Below are 19,135 nucleotides of genomic sequence, written 5' to 3' on the forward strand. Positions count from 1 at the left end.
ACTCAAGACGTCACCCCTTGGCCCAAGACAAGCAGAGAGACAGAGACACTCACCGATGAAGACGAATATCTGGTGATGTGAATAGCGCAGCAGCATCGAGATGGACAATGTCTGAAAGTGGAGAACAAACAGAGACAAAAACAATTAAAGTCGCTTACAGCCCCCTGTAACACCGAATTAGAGCACAGCTCTTGAGGAGGAGGAGGGAAGGGTACCGAGGGGAGGGTAGACTCCTCCTCCTCCTCCTCCTCATCCTGTCTGCTACTCCTACCTCCGAGCGGCGTCCCCGTCCCCGTCGGCGTAACCGTGAGGTCACGCAACCCTTGTGACCTCACAGGGGTCACGTGATGTCACCGGGGTCATGTGACCTCACTGAGGTTATGCGACGTCACCGGAATCACGTGACCTCACAGCGATTACGTGACGTCACCGGGGTCACGTGGCCTCACAGAGTCACGTAGCCTCACAAGGGTCACGTGGCCTCACGGAGTCACGTGGCCTCACGGGGGTCACGTGACGTAACTAGGGTCACGTGACGTCACCGGGGTCACGTGACCTCACGGTTACGCCGATGGCGACGCCGCTCCAGTCCGAAACAGGCGTCTAAGAGCTGCACTCTAAAATTACAAAGACCTTACATTGTCTAGCAGAGGACAGTTTTTTACGGCATCCGTCTGCGCACAACACACGTCCAATTGGAGCGACAGCAGATGGATGGTGCCAGCGGTCGACAAAGGGCGTTCAGCCACGATGTAGTGATTTCATGAGGCCAGCCTTTGGCACTTTGTTGTTGGCCTATGTAGCCTCGATGGAGCGTGCAGCGCAGGGCGTGCAGTCATGATTGCACACTCTGCGTGCAATCGGTAATTAGTATATTCTTGGAGCGGGGACTTTTGTCAGTGCGCTCTCAGCAACAGCAGAGTGCACACTTTCATATACTACAAAGGCTCTTGCTAGGCAGTCTTTGTGTACCCCAAAGTGGCACCGGAGCCACAGTGGGAGTTGCAGTAACGTAAAGAGGGAGGAACAAGAAACGCAGCTGCAAGACGAAAGCACTGGGCTCATATGCGATAGGAAGCCAGTCGCCATTATGCAGCAATCGGCCGGCAGTTCGACTGCAAGTTCACGAAAAATCAGTCTAGTGTGGTGTAATGTGTTCAACAGGTAGAGGTTTCGGGCGGACGTAAGCAAAGGCGTCCTAAATGCATGGTGTTTGGAACACCTCTGGGAAATGACGGCGAGACAGCCAAACTTTTCATGCTCCTGTCTTTTGTGGCACGTTACGTTTCCACTTTGTTCGAGAATTAGGTCGCTCGGCTGCTAAAAAAACGTTGTCAGCTTTGGCCGAGGCTTAGAGGCTAGAGGAGCTTCATTTTGCCTCGTGGCCCACTACTGTCATCTGTCAGTTCCCACTGTGACATAAATACGAGGTACGATCAAAAAGTTCCGAGGTCGATTTTGTAGCGTAAAAAGAGGGCAGCACGGTGATGTGCGTGCAGCAGTCCAAGGCAGGACCCTCGTACCACATTATGCCAAAGGGTGTCGTTACGTGAAGATTTGAAGCTGCTCGATACAAGTCTTTGTTACCACGTGTGTGAGCACAGTGGTGATTTTGCCATAGACTGCAAGCCAGAGCGAGAGCGAACATCAGTTCTGCATCAAACTCGGCAAATCTAAAACAAAGCTATCTGAAATGATTCGGCAGGCTTATGTCGAAAAGCAGTGAAGCGTGCAAAGTGTTTTGAGTGGCACTCAGACTTTAAGAATGGCAAAACATCGCAGGCAGACGAAGAGAGGTACGGCGACCTTCTCCAACCCCAATTTGTCTTCCAGTGATGTCCTGCCATTCTTGAAGCGTGAGTGCCACTCAAAACACTTTGCACACTTTACTGCTTTTTGACATTAGCCTGCAGAATCATTTCGAAGATCTCCGGTTTAGATTTGCAGAGTTCGCCACAAAATCGATGTTCGTTCTCGCTCCGAGCAAAGCTTAATGTCTCCCTCCAATCTGGCGGGGGTCTCTCCTAGCTCGGGCACAGGTAGAGGCCCCCGTAAAAAGGAAGGGAGGGGGGCTCTATTTGTGCTTCCTCAATAACACTAAACCGACACTTCTACAGCTATGCATTCTTTCAATTTATCCGGGAGTTCTCATCTCTGTTCCCCAAGCACAGGACTAAGGCAAAGAGACCTTGGGTACAGTGGGGGGTCGCTGACCCCCCGCCAAAATTGGGGGGGGGGTCCTGGACCCCCCCCCCCCCCAAGACCCCCCAGACTTTAAGCACTGGTTCCGGGTTTCAGTGTATAGACCCTTTTCTCTGCAAACGCCACCAGGCGGTGCTTCAGTCTTTCACGTCCCAGCGAACTTCCAATTTGTAAAAAGAATGAACAAAGTCCACCTTAACACTGCTGCTTGAAACCTCAATAAAACATTTGACCACCAATTCTCCAGGCGAATGCCTTAGAAATCGGGAAGCACGAGATATGTTCAATTTTTTCAATATTCTTGAAAACCAACCCGTCTTCTCCAAGACCTTAAATCGTACAGCCGAAGGCCATCACTAAATCTTCAACTTTGTTGTCTGTCTAACATTTATACTTTCTAGCACTGGTGACATAAACAAGCTCGACAGACTAGCAAAGACGGAGCGACCGGAACTTGCTTGGGACGCAAGCAGGGGTTCATGTTTGTAAACAGTAAAAAGGTCTATAGCGAAATCGTCATTGCACTCGAGCACAAGGTAACAAAAACTCATATTCTACGGCTCCGGATCTTCACAGAACGATATCTTTCAGCATAATGAGACACAAAGGTCCCTTCCTTCGACTGCTGTGCACGCAGCGATGTGCTGCCCCCTCTTTTTAAAATAGAGAAACAGTCTCGGAACTTTTCGATCCCATCTTGTAAATGGTCGTTGCCAATCGCACGATGTTCCGAAGTCCGCTGTCTGTAATCCCGATAGTTTCCTTTTGACACCTCCAAAGGGTTCGCAGCATCTAAACTCGGCTAGAGACTGCTCAAACAGGGAGTGCATATTCCGCGTTCCGTTGCATGCTCTCCGGGAGTTTTATTAGCCTTGAGGATCGAATTTGCGTCATGTGACACTGCACTTTGGTAGTCTGACGATTCCACACTTCTCTTGGGACATTCCGTTTCGTTGAGGCTGCAGATTCAGTCGTGGCTCGTCGAGAAGACAGATCTAGCTTTTGAAATATTCTATACGGCACAAAACCGTAGACACAGGGTGTCACATAGCTGAGCTGCGGCATTCCTCAGGCATCGGATAATGTGTACACTATACATATGTGGAAGAATGCAGCTTTTTCGCCCAAAAGTAGGGAACGACGTGCCAGAACGAATGCTGAAATGCAATATGTGTACCCTGTGTGTGAGAGATTTCTTACAGCAATACTTTGGAGAGGTCAAGATGTTGTTCGGTCGGCAAATGATGCCAGAAAAAGCAGCACTCGCAACATTCTAGAAAATTTTCCATAAATGTAGCGAAGCCACGAAACACTCGCAACAAGATACACTTGGTACTTAATAAATCCAAACACAAAATGTACACTCAGAAATAATGTGAGCCGAAACGGACGAGCAATGACCGAAACATAGCGGTAGTGTTGCCCCAACGCAAGTTGAGGTATCAACGACATAGAGCATGCGGACGAGATTGCAGTGGTTACAGTTACCTGACTGAGCTTAATCATGCTTGAAAACTGTGCATTGGTGCTACATACGTGCTACAGTTAAACCTTGATCTAACGAACCCCTATCCAACAAAATTCATGATTTAACAAAATTTTTTTTGGTCTCCCTATTTTGTTCCCATGGAAGACAATGCATTTTATCTCTCAATTTAGCTCAATACTTTTGCACCGCAGTTTAGATATAATGAAGTCTTTGGAAGTCACATCTACACAAGTCGGCAGCCTCTGCGAGAAAAAAAAAAGAATTAACAGAAACAAACTTTACCGTTGAAAACTAAGCATAAAAATGTGCAATCATATTTTTCACAAAATAAAAGAAAATAAACACCAGTGGTGGTGGTGGTGGTGATGAAGATGATGGGTAGGCTTATAGCCTCTGCCTCTTGTAGGAAAAAAAGAAAGTCCGCCATTACAGTAACTGACCGATTTTTCGGACGCCAATAATTTGGACTTGTTCGATATTTCGGACCTAAAAGAGGAACCGTGACCTAAACAATAGAAATAGTGCATATTCACGACCAATGTTTCGGACAACTTGAAGTCCGAAAGTTTAATTTTTCGGACAAAATCGTCGCGAGCGATTAGCGGGAAATACCACCGAGAAGCGGCCATTTTGAATTCTATGTTGGCTGCACATGGATTGGCTTGGTTTGCCAGCGCTACTTGAGGGAGGACGCGAAAATCAACTCACGAAAAATGTCAAAAAAGTTGATTTTTAGAAAGTTGAATATTTCACATCGTGGGTCTTTCACTATGCCCTATCAAAGATTTTTTCGTTGAAAACTATCTCCAAGTGCTCTAAATAATCACTTATATGAGGTCAGGTAGCAGAATGTTGCTTCAAATCCGCAAAAAAATCAATGTTTTTCAAACCTCCACTTTTCCGCGACGGCGCTATCGGGCATCTTGGTATTGATGAAAAGCGCATTTCGTCATCTTTCCATTTCCCGCCTGTACAGTCCCCTCACAGGCGCGGTAAGCACATAACAAACAAAACTTCGGAAGCCTCCCAGATGGAAACGGTGCGTTATTATCATCATTGTTGTTATTTCCATTTTGCTTTGTTCATTCGCCATTGCAGTCATGGACTTGCAACTCTGATCTCGTCTCGGTAAATCGTGTTTTCAAACTACGCTGGCTTGGACGTCATTGCCCCATCTGTTCCTCCACTGCCGCAATGTGTCGCTAAGAAGCGCAGAAAGCACTCAACCCTAACGCTACAAAAGAAGGCAGCGATTCTCAAGCTAACAGAAAGTTGCCAAACGAAAACAGAGGCGTAACCTAAAACAAGGTGCGTAGGCGTAACCTGAAGCAAGGCACTATTTACGGCTTTTTTAAGCCCGCTTAGACGTAATAAAGGCAGGTTTTTTAATCTGCAGATTTTTCGGACCGCTCTATTATTTGGGCATTTTTTCGGTCCCTGCGAAGTCCAAAAAGTCGGTCGGCGACTGTACATCCACCTACGCTCAATGACCTAGAGCTCTCACGCGTCTGCAACAACGAAAATCCTTTCGTTCTTTGAGTGTTGCGCTGGAAGTGGTTGTGCTCTTCTTGGAACAATGAGTGGTGCACTGAGCAAAAGGAAAGTTCTGTCGCTCGACATCAAGGTGAAAATAATCGCCGTGGTGCATTGGCTTTGTTTTGCTTTCCCAACTACACGCTCTGCTGCAATGCTAGGCACTGCACCCATAACCATACAAAATGAGGGTTGACGAACTGCATTCTTCTATTACGGCCACATTTTGTAGTGCAATTTTTTGTAAATGCTCTCTCGCAAGATGGGAGGCAATCGGAGGGTTTTGGGGGCCTGGAAGACCGATTGCGATGCTAAAACAAAAACCTCTTTACAATGAAATTCGCAATTTAACGAAATTTTCGCCTCAAAAGACGACTTCGTTAAATCGAGATTCAATTGCACTACCATGCACGTTTGCAGTTACGTATTGTCACTTTTGCTCATTTACATGTTTGATCAATGATTTAACCAACACCAACTAGATAATGACGGAAGATGAAAAGGCTTAGTCAGACAGCCGTGGCCGCCGCACACTCGTCCACACAATACCTCCCATTTGCTCGTACAACTTCTCGCATCGAGGCAGCGCTACCGGTATCTTTCGGTCGTCATTCAGTCGTTTCAGCTTGCTGCATACACGCATGTAATGGCTGTACTCACGTAGTAACCACACCCATAACACCTAAAAAAAAAAAAAAATCTATTTTTTTTAATTACTTATTTGTATTAGTGATTTGAAGAAGTTTGGAAGCGCCATCTGCTTTTTGGCACTAAAACAAGCAACCTCAGAATGCTCTGTCAGCAGCTTGCGCCATTTGTTCTTATGCGCCCTCTTGGGCTCAGAGCTAGCGTAATGACTGAGGGTACGGTCGGTTTTAGTCTTCCCGCCAGCGGCTCTCTCCACGGGCAGCAAGTATGTGAGCTACACAAAGACCATTTTAAGCTGAAGGTTGTTTTGTTTGCTAAACATAGTGGCAAAAGAGCAGCCTGACAGAAATTCGAAGTTAACGAAAAATGTGTATTTTGTCGGTGCCTCAAAGGAGACGCCCTAAGGAAGACGAAGCAAACAAAGCTAGCTCTCCGAGGGAAGAAGAGCATGTTACACGAGGGAAAAGGTCAGGAAGATTAAGATGGCGATGTGGAGACGATTTCTGAAGGTGCGGAGCCAACCCGTGGAGGATTGTACGGATTATACTGACCGTAGCGCAGACTTAAACTGCTGATGTGTTCGTAAAAGCAATAAAAACTTTTTTTTTTTCTTGCGACATATGGAAGTAATTTTATATTTTATTTCAAAAAATATTTTGCAAACAAAAATCTTTTTTTTTTTTTTTTTTTCTCCGTGCAATGGTCGCATCCCTAACTTTCACTTTAAAACTCAAAAAAAAAAAAATTTGCGGCTATTACACGCATATTTACGGTATGTTGTTTACGACTGTACAGCGATGCCATCTGCAAGAAAGTGAGGCGAGTTCAATCATGAGAATGTAACATGAGGATGAGGTGTTTCCTTAGAACGTTAGTACAGCAGAACCTTGTTGACACGCTCTCTGTTGATACGTTTTCCCGGCTGTTACGTTCCTGAATTCCCGAAGTCCGTTGAATGCCTATAGTGACATGTGTATTAACTTTTCGTAAGTCTGCTTTCTCAAATGTTACGTCGAAAATCGCTATTTTTTTTTTTTGCTATTTTTTGGTGTAGAGTGTTGTTTCATTGTATTGAAGTTTTCCCTTTTTCATTATGTCCTGAACTATGTATTACACGTCCACCCCTGCCGGGGCCCTAGCGGGGCCTGCAGTATTGTTAAATAAATAAATAAATAATAAATACTGCTGACGCAGTGCACGGGGCTGCCTCAGTGCAGCCAAGTCTGTCTTTCATCGCTGTCTTTTTTTTTTTTTTTTTTTTTTTTTTTTGCATCTCCACACTATGCTTTGTAGGCTGTTCTTCCCAGCCAAGCACGACCTCGAACTGGGTGCAGGAAGAACACGCCGACCGATGCAGACAAATCTTCAACCACTCTCTCTCAGATGCTCAATGAAAGTTGCGGTTGCCGCTAAACTCGCACGCCGTATTTCAAAAAAAAAAAAAATCGGCCAATTGTCTCTAGTTTTCTTGAAGGAATTCTGAATGCATAGCACTAGTAATGCCTTTGCTTGTGTCCGCCCCAAAACTGCTCGTCTGCGCGTGGCACACACCGCACCGAACACGTTTTTTGTGAACTGGCACTCGAACTGTCGGTCGACCGCTGCGTCTAGGCAACCAGGTCCCTTGCCTTTCAACCCTCGACCTAACTGCGCCCAGCGTTGTCAACAACGGCAACGTGAGGACCAACACAAGGACCGCAAGCGAGAGCCTTTTTGGCATGGGTAGTCTCCTTGGCTGTTGCCAAACACACTGAGAAAAGTCTCCACTCCACACTGAGAAAAGTCTCCACTCAAAGATCAAATGCCGACGGCATGCTTTGAACTGCACGCCCCATCAAGGATACCATATTTACACAAATGTAGGTCGACCCTTTTTTTAATTTATGAAAATCTGAAGCGGGGGGTCGACTTATAATCAAACCAAAGCATTCCATGGTGGGCAAAAACGAAACAATCGCAATATCATAAACACCTCGGCTTGTTACGAGTTAAGCCGGCTGTACCTCTAGCATTGCACTATTCTTTGCGCTCATTTTACAAATTAATTATTTTTTTTTATTTGCGCGAACGAGTATTATTGATAGCGATTCGCAAATTAACCCGAATATACAGCGGTGAACAGCGCACGGTGCGCCCGACTCCAGGGGGGGTGGCGGCACTTCTTGTAAGAGCCACTCCAGAGCTACTCACGACCACAATGAATAAGCTCACAACTTCGCAGTTTTTTGCGCGATTCACAGTCGCACATCGTTTGATCGAGTGTCGAGATCATGCTGGGGCGCTAACTATGTTTATTTTGTATCGACACGCGTAATCCGGGCAGTTCAGGTTTTCGGTGCCCGTTTATGGCCATTCTTCACTCAGAAGCAACCAACAAGTGCGCTGGTGGACGCAAGTTCGACCTGTCGGAGCGGGTGATGCTCCAGTGGAGTCTGCAATGGTGTGGGATCTTAAACTGTGCCGACAAACAGCTTTCAGGCCAAGGACTAGATAGGTGGGGATGCCTTCCGGAGTTAGAGGTCAGGCTTGCAACCTACGGCGCAAAAGTGTGCAATCAGTCCCTACCCGTGACGTCCAACGCGATCGCCGAGCAAGCGCGGAGGATGCGGCTGATCCTGCCATTTGCGAAGTGCAAGATTTCGTTGGACGACTCCGATGACGGGCTTCGAGAATGTGGCAGTGATTATGATGGGACTGACATCACTAGTGCGAACGAGTCGTAGTCTAGTCGCGGGCGGAGTGAGAACGACAGTGAGCAGCTTCAGTTGTCCCGCCTGCAGCGTGAACTTTTTAGTTTCGATAACGCTTGGGCATCTCATGCAGCTCACGCGTGCATGCGCAGCCAAAGCACGCCAGAAGGCGTCGATCGTGTGTTGGAGGCTCTGCTTTCGAAACAGATAGTACTTTGCCGTTCTCACGTGTTTGCAGTAAAATGCGCATCGAAAGATTTCTTTTTTTTTGCTGATGTGCAATGTGGGGGGGGGGGGGGGGGGGGGGGGGGGGTCGACTTACAATCATGTAAATACGATACTTCCCAGGCTCGAAAACAAAAGCACTAGGAGCCAACCCTATAACAACAACATACTTAAAAAAAGAATTAATAAACCTTCTCTTAATTCTCTGACAGTCATTGCCATGGCAGTTGCACATTTGAAAGTGCAACCACCACCCAAACACGAAACCGCATGCGTTGCGGGAGGTGTTGCTATTTGTTATGTCTTCGAAAAACTATGAACGTCATCTCCACATGGTGTTTCGCTTTGCTGGGGCTATTTATAGAAATGTCGTTTCGCATGTCCGTTGCACCGACGGTGGCGGCGATGAAAGCACCCTCTCCTCCGAATCAGACTTCTAACGCTTCTTCAAATTGAGTTCAGAGGATGAGGGCTTCCTGTCCGACGGAGGAACAGCTCTGCAAAGTACCTCCAGTTCAGAATCTGAAACTACCGGAACCCCGGGGAAGCAGACGTGGTAAAACAGAACCAAACGGGAGAAAGGCGACAACTCTTTGCCTTCAATATTTCTATTCGGTCTGCCTAAAACTGAACAGCTTGCAAGCACCGTACGTGTATCCGCCAAATAATTAAGAAATGACGTGCAGATTGACCCTTTCTTTAAATTGTTCCTTTGTAAACGAAACTTGAACGCCGCAAAACGTCGTTTGTGCGAAACGCTCGACCATCAGAGGGTTAAAAGAAGGCTTGGAACTGTTTGTAGCACCAAATCTCTAACCGATCGCTCTTTCGTTGCGTGCAAACACACCGCCCTGGTGCACCTCGTCGTCGGGGTGCTTTCGAGGTGACGTGGCTGGAGTTGGTGGGTGCGAGAGATACTCACAAAGACGACCATGATGAAGGCGGCTGCAATGTACGACGAGCGACTTGTCCACATGCTGATGAAGCGGTAGTGCTCTCCGGTCACGACGTTGCGCACGTAACCTACAACAGAGCGTGGAGAAAGAACGCAAGAATGAGCATCAGTTGTACGTCCGACTGACCTCGACTTCAGGACCTGAAGCCGACGGAAACCAAGGCGTGCACCAGAAACATTCAAAGCTCAAGACAAGCGAAACATGTTACGAAGCGAGTGCTGGCCCACAAGAGAACAGTGAAATTTCCCTGGTGAAAACACTAGCAGCACCTCTACAAATTGCTCGATCGAGAGTAAAGCAAATGAAGGTAAGCAATCTTAAAAGAGCAGACTGTTTCACAGTGGAGGCAGCTACTGCATCTAACTCTATATATATTCTCACCACATCCTTGCAGAAACAAAAGAACAAAGAAAGGGAAATGGTTTGTGTTGACCACACATTCCTGTTAAAATGGTGGTATCAAGAACACGTTTCTAAGAATAAGGTTTTCTGTATCGTCTCCGCTCTCTATTCTCACTCGCTTTTGTAGGGAGTAAAGCTCACTGTAGACGACACTCATCATAATTCCGAAATGGATGTTACCGAGGGCCAATCTAAGATCGGAAGAAAGTTGCGTGGTGTGTCGCAAGTACCTTGGGTGCACACGTGTGGAAGTGTAGCTGGCAGCTATGTTGAAACGACCTGCCCTCCACTTTCTTTATGTAAAGAGGTAGAACAAAAAAGCTGTCCTTTTTCCCCTTATAGCTTTGATTTGAGCCAGTTTAGACATTCTGAATCTAGTGCATGGGTTTTTCTATAAGAAGAATGAGGCATCAAAACTCGGCTGTCAATCAAACTCGAGTGACTGCCCAGAAGCCCTTCCAACATGTTATCTTTGAAACAAAATAATTGAGGCGCTACATATAACAAAAAGCACACATGAGGGAAAACTCCTAAGGAAGCCTCGTGTGCCTGAGCCCAGTATGAAAATTCATGCAATAGAGAAAGAAAAGGATCAAAGTGTATGCACACTGTCGCGTGATGCGTGAGGGCAACGAAAGCTTGGCACTCGCATAAATCGCTATCATTGTGGTGGCGGTATTTCTGTGCCTCCTCCCGAGCACAATTCCAAGAATGTTTGCACCATTTTCGCTTCTGTTCTTGATTCCGCTTCCATGCTTGATCCTTACTCTGTCTATGACAACCCCCCCCCCCCCCCCCCCCGCACGCCGTAACCAAAAATTCAGTTCTTCGGATTCCTCGCCACAAGCTTTCCGAGGTCAAGTCGTACGGCATGCAAGTTTGTCTGTGTGGATGATTGTGCACGTGCGCAATGGGGTGTCGGCTACAACCGCCGTCAAAGTGAGAACGGCAGGGCGCCTCTTTTGAACGAGTGGCTATTGGAACGCGCTCGCTGCTCTTCGACGCGTGCTCTGGCTCTGCATGCTCACTCGAGACACAGGGAGTTGGTGCGAAGGATGACAACACAATCCCCCGGAGAGGTTCCCACTATCGGCTGTCTAAAAACTGCACGCAATGAAGCCTCCCTCACTCTCAGCAGACACCTGGGCTGCTCAACTTAGTGAGGCATTCTGACAACATAAAAGAGCGACAGACACAAGGAATATGGTATTACTACATCGACGGTAAGTGAAGAGAGGGGACATGTCTGGCATAGGGGCATGTAAAAGTTACAAGGGTGTCCAAAGAGCTTCGATTATACACCAGGCGAGTTTGTCCGCTTGTCGCACGGATGATCACGGTGATGTAACGCCGCCGTGCTCTGGGTGGAAGATTTCAACAGTCGGGTGGTGAAGGCGCAGCGCCCGCGAATAAGTGGAAACGCCGATGCTCGCTGGGAGTTACAATGGCTGCCTTGCCTTTGCTGTTGGAAAAGTACTGTTTCTTTACGGACAAGGAGAGACTGCCAGAAAGCGGAGTGCCTCGAAGGGTGCGATGGTTTTGTCCAAGAGAAATGCCACCTGCTATGGAGAACAAGCTTAGCCGCAAACACGATCAATAACGCTCACATTTTTGCACCTCCTCCCTCGTGCGTAGGGGGGGCGCATTTCGGTTGCATGGCGCATGAGCACACCGAAAACAAAAAAAAGGAAGAACACCAGGGAATCGCACGATTGCAAACCGACCTTTGTTGTCCTCTTTCTCCGCCAGGTTCTTGAGGCTCGCCATCAGCACGTCGTCGTAGCCGAGGAAGTTGTCGAGGAGGAGCCGGCTGAACCAATCTCCAAAGCAGCCGTCTTCAGACGGGTCTGCGGCCAAAAGAAGAGCAAAAGACATCCTATTAGTCTTAGAGGCAAGCCTGGCAGCCATTGGCCCGCAGCTCTCAAGTTTAGGGCAGCGCCCCTGGCGAGCAAAGTTGGATACGTCTAGGTTTCTTTCAAGTTCACATTCCCATGCTAGCCCCTGTAGTGTAAATCTGTCAAATACAACAACAAGAACAGAAATGTTGACGAGAAGTCATGTTGGCATTTTGACAAAGGCACCAAAGCTGTGAAATGTGCTGTTCTTTTGTCGACTGCAAAGATCTTCAAGTTCTTTCAAACAGTCTGTCAGCATGTCTGGAGAGACGCTGCCAGGTGCTTATAGGCGACCGTGGGTCGTGCACGACGGGACGCTACGACGCCGCTTTATGCGACTCTTTCGTGTTCGTGTCTTGTGTAGACCCCACTAGGTGTCCCTGTAGACCCCACTAGTGATCAGGATCACTAGCAGGGTCTACAGCACCTCTTTCGTGTTCATGTCTTGTGGACACCGCAACTCCCTCTCGCCGAGACAAACGGGCCCATATACTCCACTTCAACATAACCTGGCAGAGCACAAACGTTACAGCACCCGTGAGCCAATAAGAAGGGACAAATCAAAACAAATGACAACTCTCCACACAAGGAACGTAAACCAATGTTGTGCAACTCAATCCGATGCTACGATCGGCTATCTTTGACCGCAGCTTTTTCTGTTTGCCAACTTACGCTGAAACAGAGTGAGCAGTAGAGGAAACGTTCGGCGCTTGTGACAGCAGAGCAGTAACTCATCGTAATTGTTTATCTCAACTGCCTAATCTTCACAGGGCATTCGTAGACCCCTATCTGGTTTCAATGGACAAAGTGGTTAAAGGTTCCTTTCTGACTTGAAAAGGCCTAGACTCAGATGTAGAACTTCCATGCATGTCTTCAAAATAAAGTGCAGGGGGAGGGGGGGGAACAAAACATTTCCACAGATATCTTTCGCTTCGTGCGTCCTTTTCTCCTTTGCAGGGTCCTACAAGCATTACCCCATGGCTGCACTCCTGTAATCCAGACCCACGCTTAAAAAAATAGGCTTCCCCACCGCAAAATGCACAAGAGAGCATAGGACGTTGAACATGAACAGAAATTGTGTTGTGTGCATGTTGAGCCGGCGGGCAGTTAGGCGGTCTTAACAGGCATCTGGTGTTTCTGCCGTAGATGAGAAATTTAGCCAATGGAATGCAAGCGCAAATTAGAGGAGCGCAAAACAGAGGGCGGCAACTGCCGCTCCCCCCGTTCCAAGCTTTTTAGGGCGACTCCTCAAACGGAAGAAAACGACATACACCAGCCTTATTTAAGAAGAAACGTTTCATTTTTGGTGAAATGGCTATTATTAGGTCGACAAAATAGACTTGGGAAACGCATGTGCTTATGATGTCATAACCCGCCAGTGACGCTAGATTGTTTTGTCCCTCCCTCCCTCCCCGGCCTCCCCAAATAAAGATATGCACATGTTTCGGAATCACTCCTAAAAACACTGAACTCCCACGAAAAGATACTTTTTAAGTGCCGGTATTGCTGATGTATGTCTACATTAAGTGCCGGTATTGCAGATGTATGTCTGCAATATTGGCAATTAATTGCAGACAACGGCACTTAAAGGGAAGCTACGAAGCTTCTTGGAAAAAATGAGTTAGAAGTGAATTCTAGTGTATTTGTACCCCATGAACCCGAATACCCAAACCATTTGCCGCGTAAGTATTGTTAAACGCGAGAAAAACGCGAAAGACAGTTGCTGTCCGTGACGTCATCGACGGCTCTTTTGGCTGCCCAAGGCTAGGGAGGCGGGGCTTCAGTCCTATTTTGAAATTGCTCGTATGGCTCACCGCCGCGTCGCATTGAAATACAATTTTGATATCTGTTAGTCTAAAGGCCAAATGAATGCAATTCAAGCGTTTTTTCTCAAATGTAGAAGTGCCCCATCTTCCGTTTAATTGCCAGCACTTAATTGCAGACATATGTCTGCAATACCAGCACTTAAAACCGAAGTGACCCCAGAAAAAAAAAAGTGTTTTGCACAATATTTACATCGCGAGTCAAGTTTCGATACAGCAACAGCTCAAGCACGTTCTTTTATTTCGGCATGTCCTCTCATAATGTATGAGCATGTTACCGTATTGCATATTGCACTTAAAAATATTTTGTATATTTTTTTGGGGGAGGGGGCAGTTTATTTTGTGACATACGTGTTCCATTTAGGAATTCAACAAAAAACACTTTTCTGGTTCAGTGGCAGTACTACAGCTACAGTACCGAGAATGCCAGAAACTTCCTCACCCAGGGTCACGATCTTGACGGAGATGTTGAGCTTGTGCCTGGTCGCATGGCTCAGCCGCAGCAGCCCGTACTCCAGGGCATACTCCACAATGTACTCGTCCTGAGGCCACACTGGAACAGATGTTGCGCAAAAAAAACCATCTCAAGTCGTGCATCATTGCACTATTGTTTAGTGCCATCACATTCCGCCTGTTCATCGTCGCTGCCCTCAACGCGGCAAAAATGCCGTGAAATTTAAAACGAATGACCGCTGCCATAATTGACAATTCATTGATGATGATGACCAACAAATTGGCATAGAGGTAAACCCTATGAATGTCTCGTCAGCTCGCGAAGGTAAAAAAAAACCTCAAAAGCTTGCCAGAAGCTTTAAAAACTTGCAAAAAAACACCCAAAGGAGAACTATTTAGTATCCCAACATCATCGGCAGCGTTTAAATAACTTTAAAACTAAAGAAATTGGTGCCAGCACTCTAAGACAACACCATGTTTTTCCACACACGCAATGTTTCTACACATTTCGTGTTGCGACTGGCGACTTGTTAGTGCCTCCAAAATAAACTGCAATCAAACATTTTCTGTCGGGTTCAATGTCTGGCTCGGTTGAGGCGACCAACACGACACCGGTCGCAAAAGTGATAAGGCAAAGTGATGCCTTCACGCCCTTTTACTAAACGACCATTCACTAGGCACTGTTACTTCAGTTACAAATTGCCTTCCAAACTCAAAAGGCCTTTGCTCGGAAACTCACCTGCGCGCGCGAGCATTTCAAACTCTGAAACCGTTTCCTGCAAGGGCTGTGGGTACCCATTACCGTCCGTGGGTAGAGAGGCCTCCACACTTCCGTTGGGTGCCAATTCGTAGTAGACAAACTCGCCGTCGGGACCCGCGGCACCGCGAACGCGCGTCCCGAGCAGGGGCGGCGCCTCCGCTTTGTCCGCCGGCCCGCCGTCCGTCGGCGCACGTTTCGTCTTCCACTCGTTCGTCGACCCCAAGTTCATAGGAAGCGCGTTTGTTGGATACGAGTTTGCCAGAAGCCTCTTCGTTGGACCCGGGTTCGTCGGCGTCACGTTCGTGGGATCTGGGTCGATCGCAGTGCCGTTCGTCGGGATCACCTTCACCAGCCCCGCGTTTGCTGGGTCGGGCTTTCTGGCTGCTGGTTCCGTCGTCGTCACGGTTTTGTCCATCTCACTCTCCTGCTTGACGGGTTTGTCGGGGGGCACCTCGGGGAGTGTGGGTGCCTGGCCCATCCGTAGCAGTCGCTGCTCTTTGAGGTAGGACTGCTCGAGCGTGTACGGCTCCTGCGACGACGAGGAGTCCCTGAGGATCTCGACGCGCAAGATGCCGTCTTGGGGCCACTGCTGGGACATGTGGTCCAGGCAGCTGATGGGAGTCCGGATGAAGGCCGCATGGATGTAGGCCAGCACGAAGAAGGACACCAGCGCCTGTCGCGGGACGGAACGGGGACAGGAAATGGTTAAGTGTGGGGCACTAGAAATAATTTTTGCGCACGTTGCGAGACTTGTTTTGAGTTAAAGGGAAACTGAAGCGGTTCTGTATTTGAACAAAAACACTTAAATCGTCTTTATTTAGCCTCCAAGATCACGAATGTCGAGATTATTTCTCATTTAGGCACACAGAGACTGCAGAAGACCATTTTCAAAGTACCGCTGATGCCCATCTCCTTATCGGAGTTTGACGTCGTACAGGGAGTTTTCGGAACCTCTGCTCTCGCACGCCTTCACCGCCTATCAAAGCTGTGCATGAGCACTCTTGCGGTTTTCAAAAAGATAAAACATAAAGACGTCTCTAGTCGTGTCAGTGTCGGGAAATATACCTGGCAAGCTTGCAATTGCACACGCTGCCCATACGAGCGACACACGCTTGGCGGCCAAAAGATCCTAGTATGACGTAACGACTGGTTGGAGGTTTTCGAGTTTTCTCGCATTCAGTTGCATCTTTGGAGAAAACGAATGTGATATTCAGATTCACAGGATAAAACTACGCTAGAATCAACCTTTATCTCATTTTTTGAAAGAAGTGCTTCATCTTTTTTTTAAGGGCAATTGAGAAAAATGCTTCTATTTCAGGAAGTTAAACACAAAATAGAAGCATGTTTCGGAATTGCTGAAATGAGTCAAGTGACACTGATACTGAGCTAAATTTGTTTTTGTTTCGAGGGAAATCTTTTTTTTTGTGACATACACGCCCCATCCAATCACTTTAAAAGAATGTTTTTTTGGGGAGTTCAGTACAAAGAGTACAAGGAATCGCTTGTCAACGGTCTTCAAAAATCGGCCATTGCACGCGTCTCTACAAAATGTATTTTACGTTTGGACACCATCTTGCCAGCATGTCCCTAATGCTGAACAGTTATAGCACACAAGGCACCGGTTTAATGTTCTCCAGTTCTGGTTCCTGTTCGTCGCAAAATGAAATATCGATTCCATCCCTGTTATAACTACCAAAAAACTACCGTTCTTTATCGCTTTGCTGCTTGGATTTCGGTTCCGATTCAAGCACCTGCTCTAGAGTGCGTCGACACGGTGCCCGGAACGGGTGTCCAACTAATGCGTTTACCACGTCCTGAAATGTGGTCCCGCCGCCCGATGGCTTCCGTCTGCTAGAACGTCTATGACCTACTACCAGGATCGCAACATACGACAGCATGACACGACGGCCCGTCCGGCGTGATTTGTTTCCACTCGGGGGCAACGTACGACGCACGCCAGGTGGTGTAGGACACTATACAAATCACCAAACGAAAACGAGTTCCAGGGGTCAGATCTTTGTTCTCGTGAGCGCGCGAGCGGGATCTAATTTGCCTCTCGCAAAGAGGGGTTGTAGGAAATCGCGTACCGCCGCCGATTCGCCGTTTCCCACGTAGTCCGTCAACAACCCGAGTCCAGCCTGGTTCTTTCACGGGAGCGGGATTCCGCTTCCAGTTTATTGGAACAATAAAACACAACGCTACAAAACACTCAATCTAAACTACAAATACAAGCTACATTACACAAATATTTACAAATGCACGTTAAGCCCAAAGCTAAACACAAAGAAGGCCCCCAGGCCTCGTGTCCCGCGATTACCCTAGATCCGGTCGCCACCCACTTGCCTGCCAGTGCCTGCGTCTCGGTCTCTTCTGGAGTTCTTTGAGGCCTCTCGCCCCCTCCCCCACCGAGTATACATCTATCGATGGGCGAGGAGGTTTCTCCTCGCCTGCCTTGGGGGCGCCTGCAGCGCCCTCCAGTGGCTAAGAGAGAAAGCGGCGCGTCAGGAGCCGAATTCGAGATCCCGATCGACCCCGCGGCAACACGACCATGTGATTGTGTCGCGGCCAAGATTGGCCAAATGGTTTGATGGGCGCCTTCGTGAATGCACGGTGCGCCATAAGGTGAAGTAGCGTTTGCATGTGGTTCTTCTGTCGACGCCGGCAAAGAATACGTTGCTCGCACCGACGTCACTTGGCCGGACGTAATGGGGGAAAAGGGTGCGCGAAAGGGTACCTTGCTGCCGCGCTAACGAGAAGCTTCTGGCCACCAGAAAGAGGGGCGGACTTTGGGGAAAGGATGCGGGAGAGCGTAGCTTTGGCCGAGTCAACAGGGTGCTTCTGGTCACCGGAAAAGGGGACGGATTGATGTCAAGTGCAAGCATTGTATGGGAGTTGCCTGCTAAGGAGTGTCAATCACGGATAAAAAGGAAACATGAAAACGCCATTCATTGTCTGCTAATGAAACCAAATAAAGTGGATCATCTGCTACGAACCGAGTGCAGCGGCGAGGTAAGATCGGACGCGAGCCGAAATTGTTATCGTCCGCTATTTCACATTGGAAGCAATCAACAACCCGCAACATTTTTGTAAATTTCAAGTCATTCGGTTGTCGTACAAGAGCTGATTTTACCGGTGCATGAATGAGTATTCGAAGAGGGCATGTCGTGATCCACCATATCTCCCTCACCGAAATATTGCCCAAATGTGGACACGCAAAAGTGACCAAAAGTTTCTCGACGGCTGACGACGCGCGCCGAGCAGAAAGCTGCGACGCCTCGTCCAACCAGCAACCAAGAAAGGTCTTGCTCTCGCCCCGATCGAAATCAAACAGGAGAACCGAAGCGTCGGCGTCGCCAGCGAGGCAGTCTCCGTTCCTACCCGGAAACGCGCGTCGCTCGATGAGGGCACAAAAATCACCACCACCGGGGCCCACCTCACCTTGACCAGGGTGACGTACTCGAGCAGCGTCCGGACCCACGGCGGCACAGCAGTGGCGTAGGCAAGCGCCACTCGCACGAAGAGCGCATGGAAGAGCCGGTCTCGCACACTGTTCATCGGGCTGCTTGAACTGCTGCTTCCGGCCACGTTCCGAGACGGTGGGACGTTGTTCAGGTTGTTCGGGTTGTTGTTGTTGTTGTTATTTGCGGCGGCCGCCGCCCCGAGCAAGTGCGGCAGGATCCCCATGTTGAGTGCCATGGCGCCGCCGGCACGTGCCAACCGCCTTTCCGGGGGGGAAGAGAGCAGCACCGGACTTGTCCGGCGTCACGGTGGCATGAACGCCTAGTGCGATCCTGGAATGAAAACGAGAGATGCACGTGAGAAAACGCTGTTAAATAGGCCTGTGCAAATAGTTGATTTGGTGTTTAAAGCGAATAGTGGTTTTGGCCGAATGTTTTCTAAATCAATATCAGTTTCTCTAAGCCTTTTACTACTAAACTGTGCCTACATAAAAACCAAGCTTAACTCATCAAGGCTGTTCCCAAGCTTTCACTTGTTCATTTCTAAGCTTAGTTCATTTTTATCCTGCTATGCTTGTTGGCTGTGACATAAGAAAGTTCA

The 19,135-nt window shown here is 48.1% G+C and overlaps 1 protein-coding gene across 4 annotated transcripts in view; it reads right to left on the reverse strand.

Annotated features, from left to right (window-relative positions):
* LOC8032579 overlaps positions 1–19,135 on the reverse strand; it is a 196,692-nt gene that overhangs the window by 45,289 nt on the left and 132,268 nt on the right. For 2 of the 4 annotated variants that reach the window (XM_042289370.1, XM_042289369.1), the window contains 6 exons: positions 18,515–18,867; positions 15,056–15,749; positions 14,306–14,416; positions 11,870–11,992; positions 9,710–9,810; positions 54–111 (listed from right to left, as the gene is read on the reverse strand). In XM_042289370.1, coding sequence (XP_042145304.1) covers positions 54–111; positions 9,710–9,810; positions 11,870–11,992; positions 14,306–14,416; positions 15,056–15,749; positions 18,515–18,772 — 1,345 coding nt within the window. In that variant the 5' untranslated portion in view covers positions 18,773–18,867. Of the gene's footprint in view, positions 1–53; positions 112–9,709; positions 9,811–11,869; positions 11,993–14,305; positions 14,423–15,055; positions 15,750–18,514; positions 18,868–19,135 lie in introns of all 4 variants that reach the window. The other 2 variants (XM_042289368.1, XM_042289367.1) reach the window with 1 other exon arrangement.

The sequence above is a fragment of the Ixodes scapularis genome, unplaced genomic scaffold, assembly GCF_016920785.2.
Source record: "Ixodes scapularis isolate PalLabHiFi unplaced genomic scaffold, ASM1692078v2 PGA_scaffold12__126_contigs__length_90152505, whole genome shotgun sequence".
NCBI lineage: Eukaryota > Metazoa > Arthropoda > Arachnida > Ixodida > Ixodidae > Ixodes > Ixodes scapularis.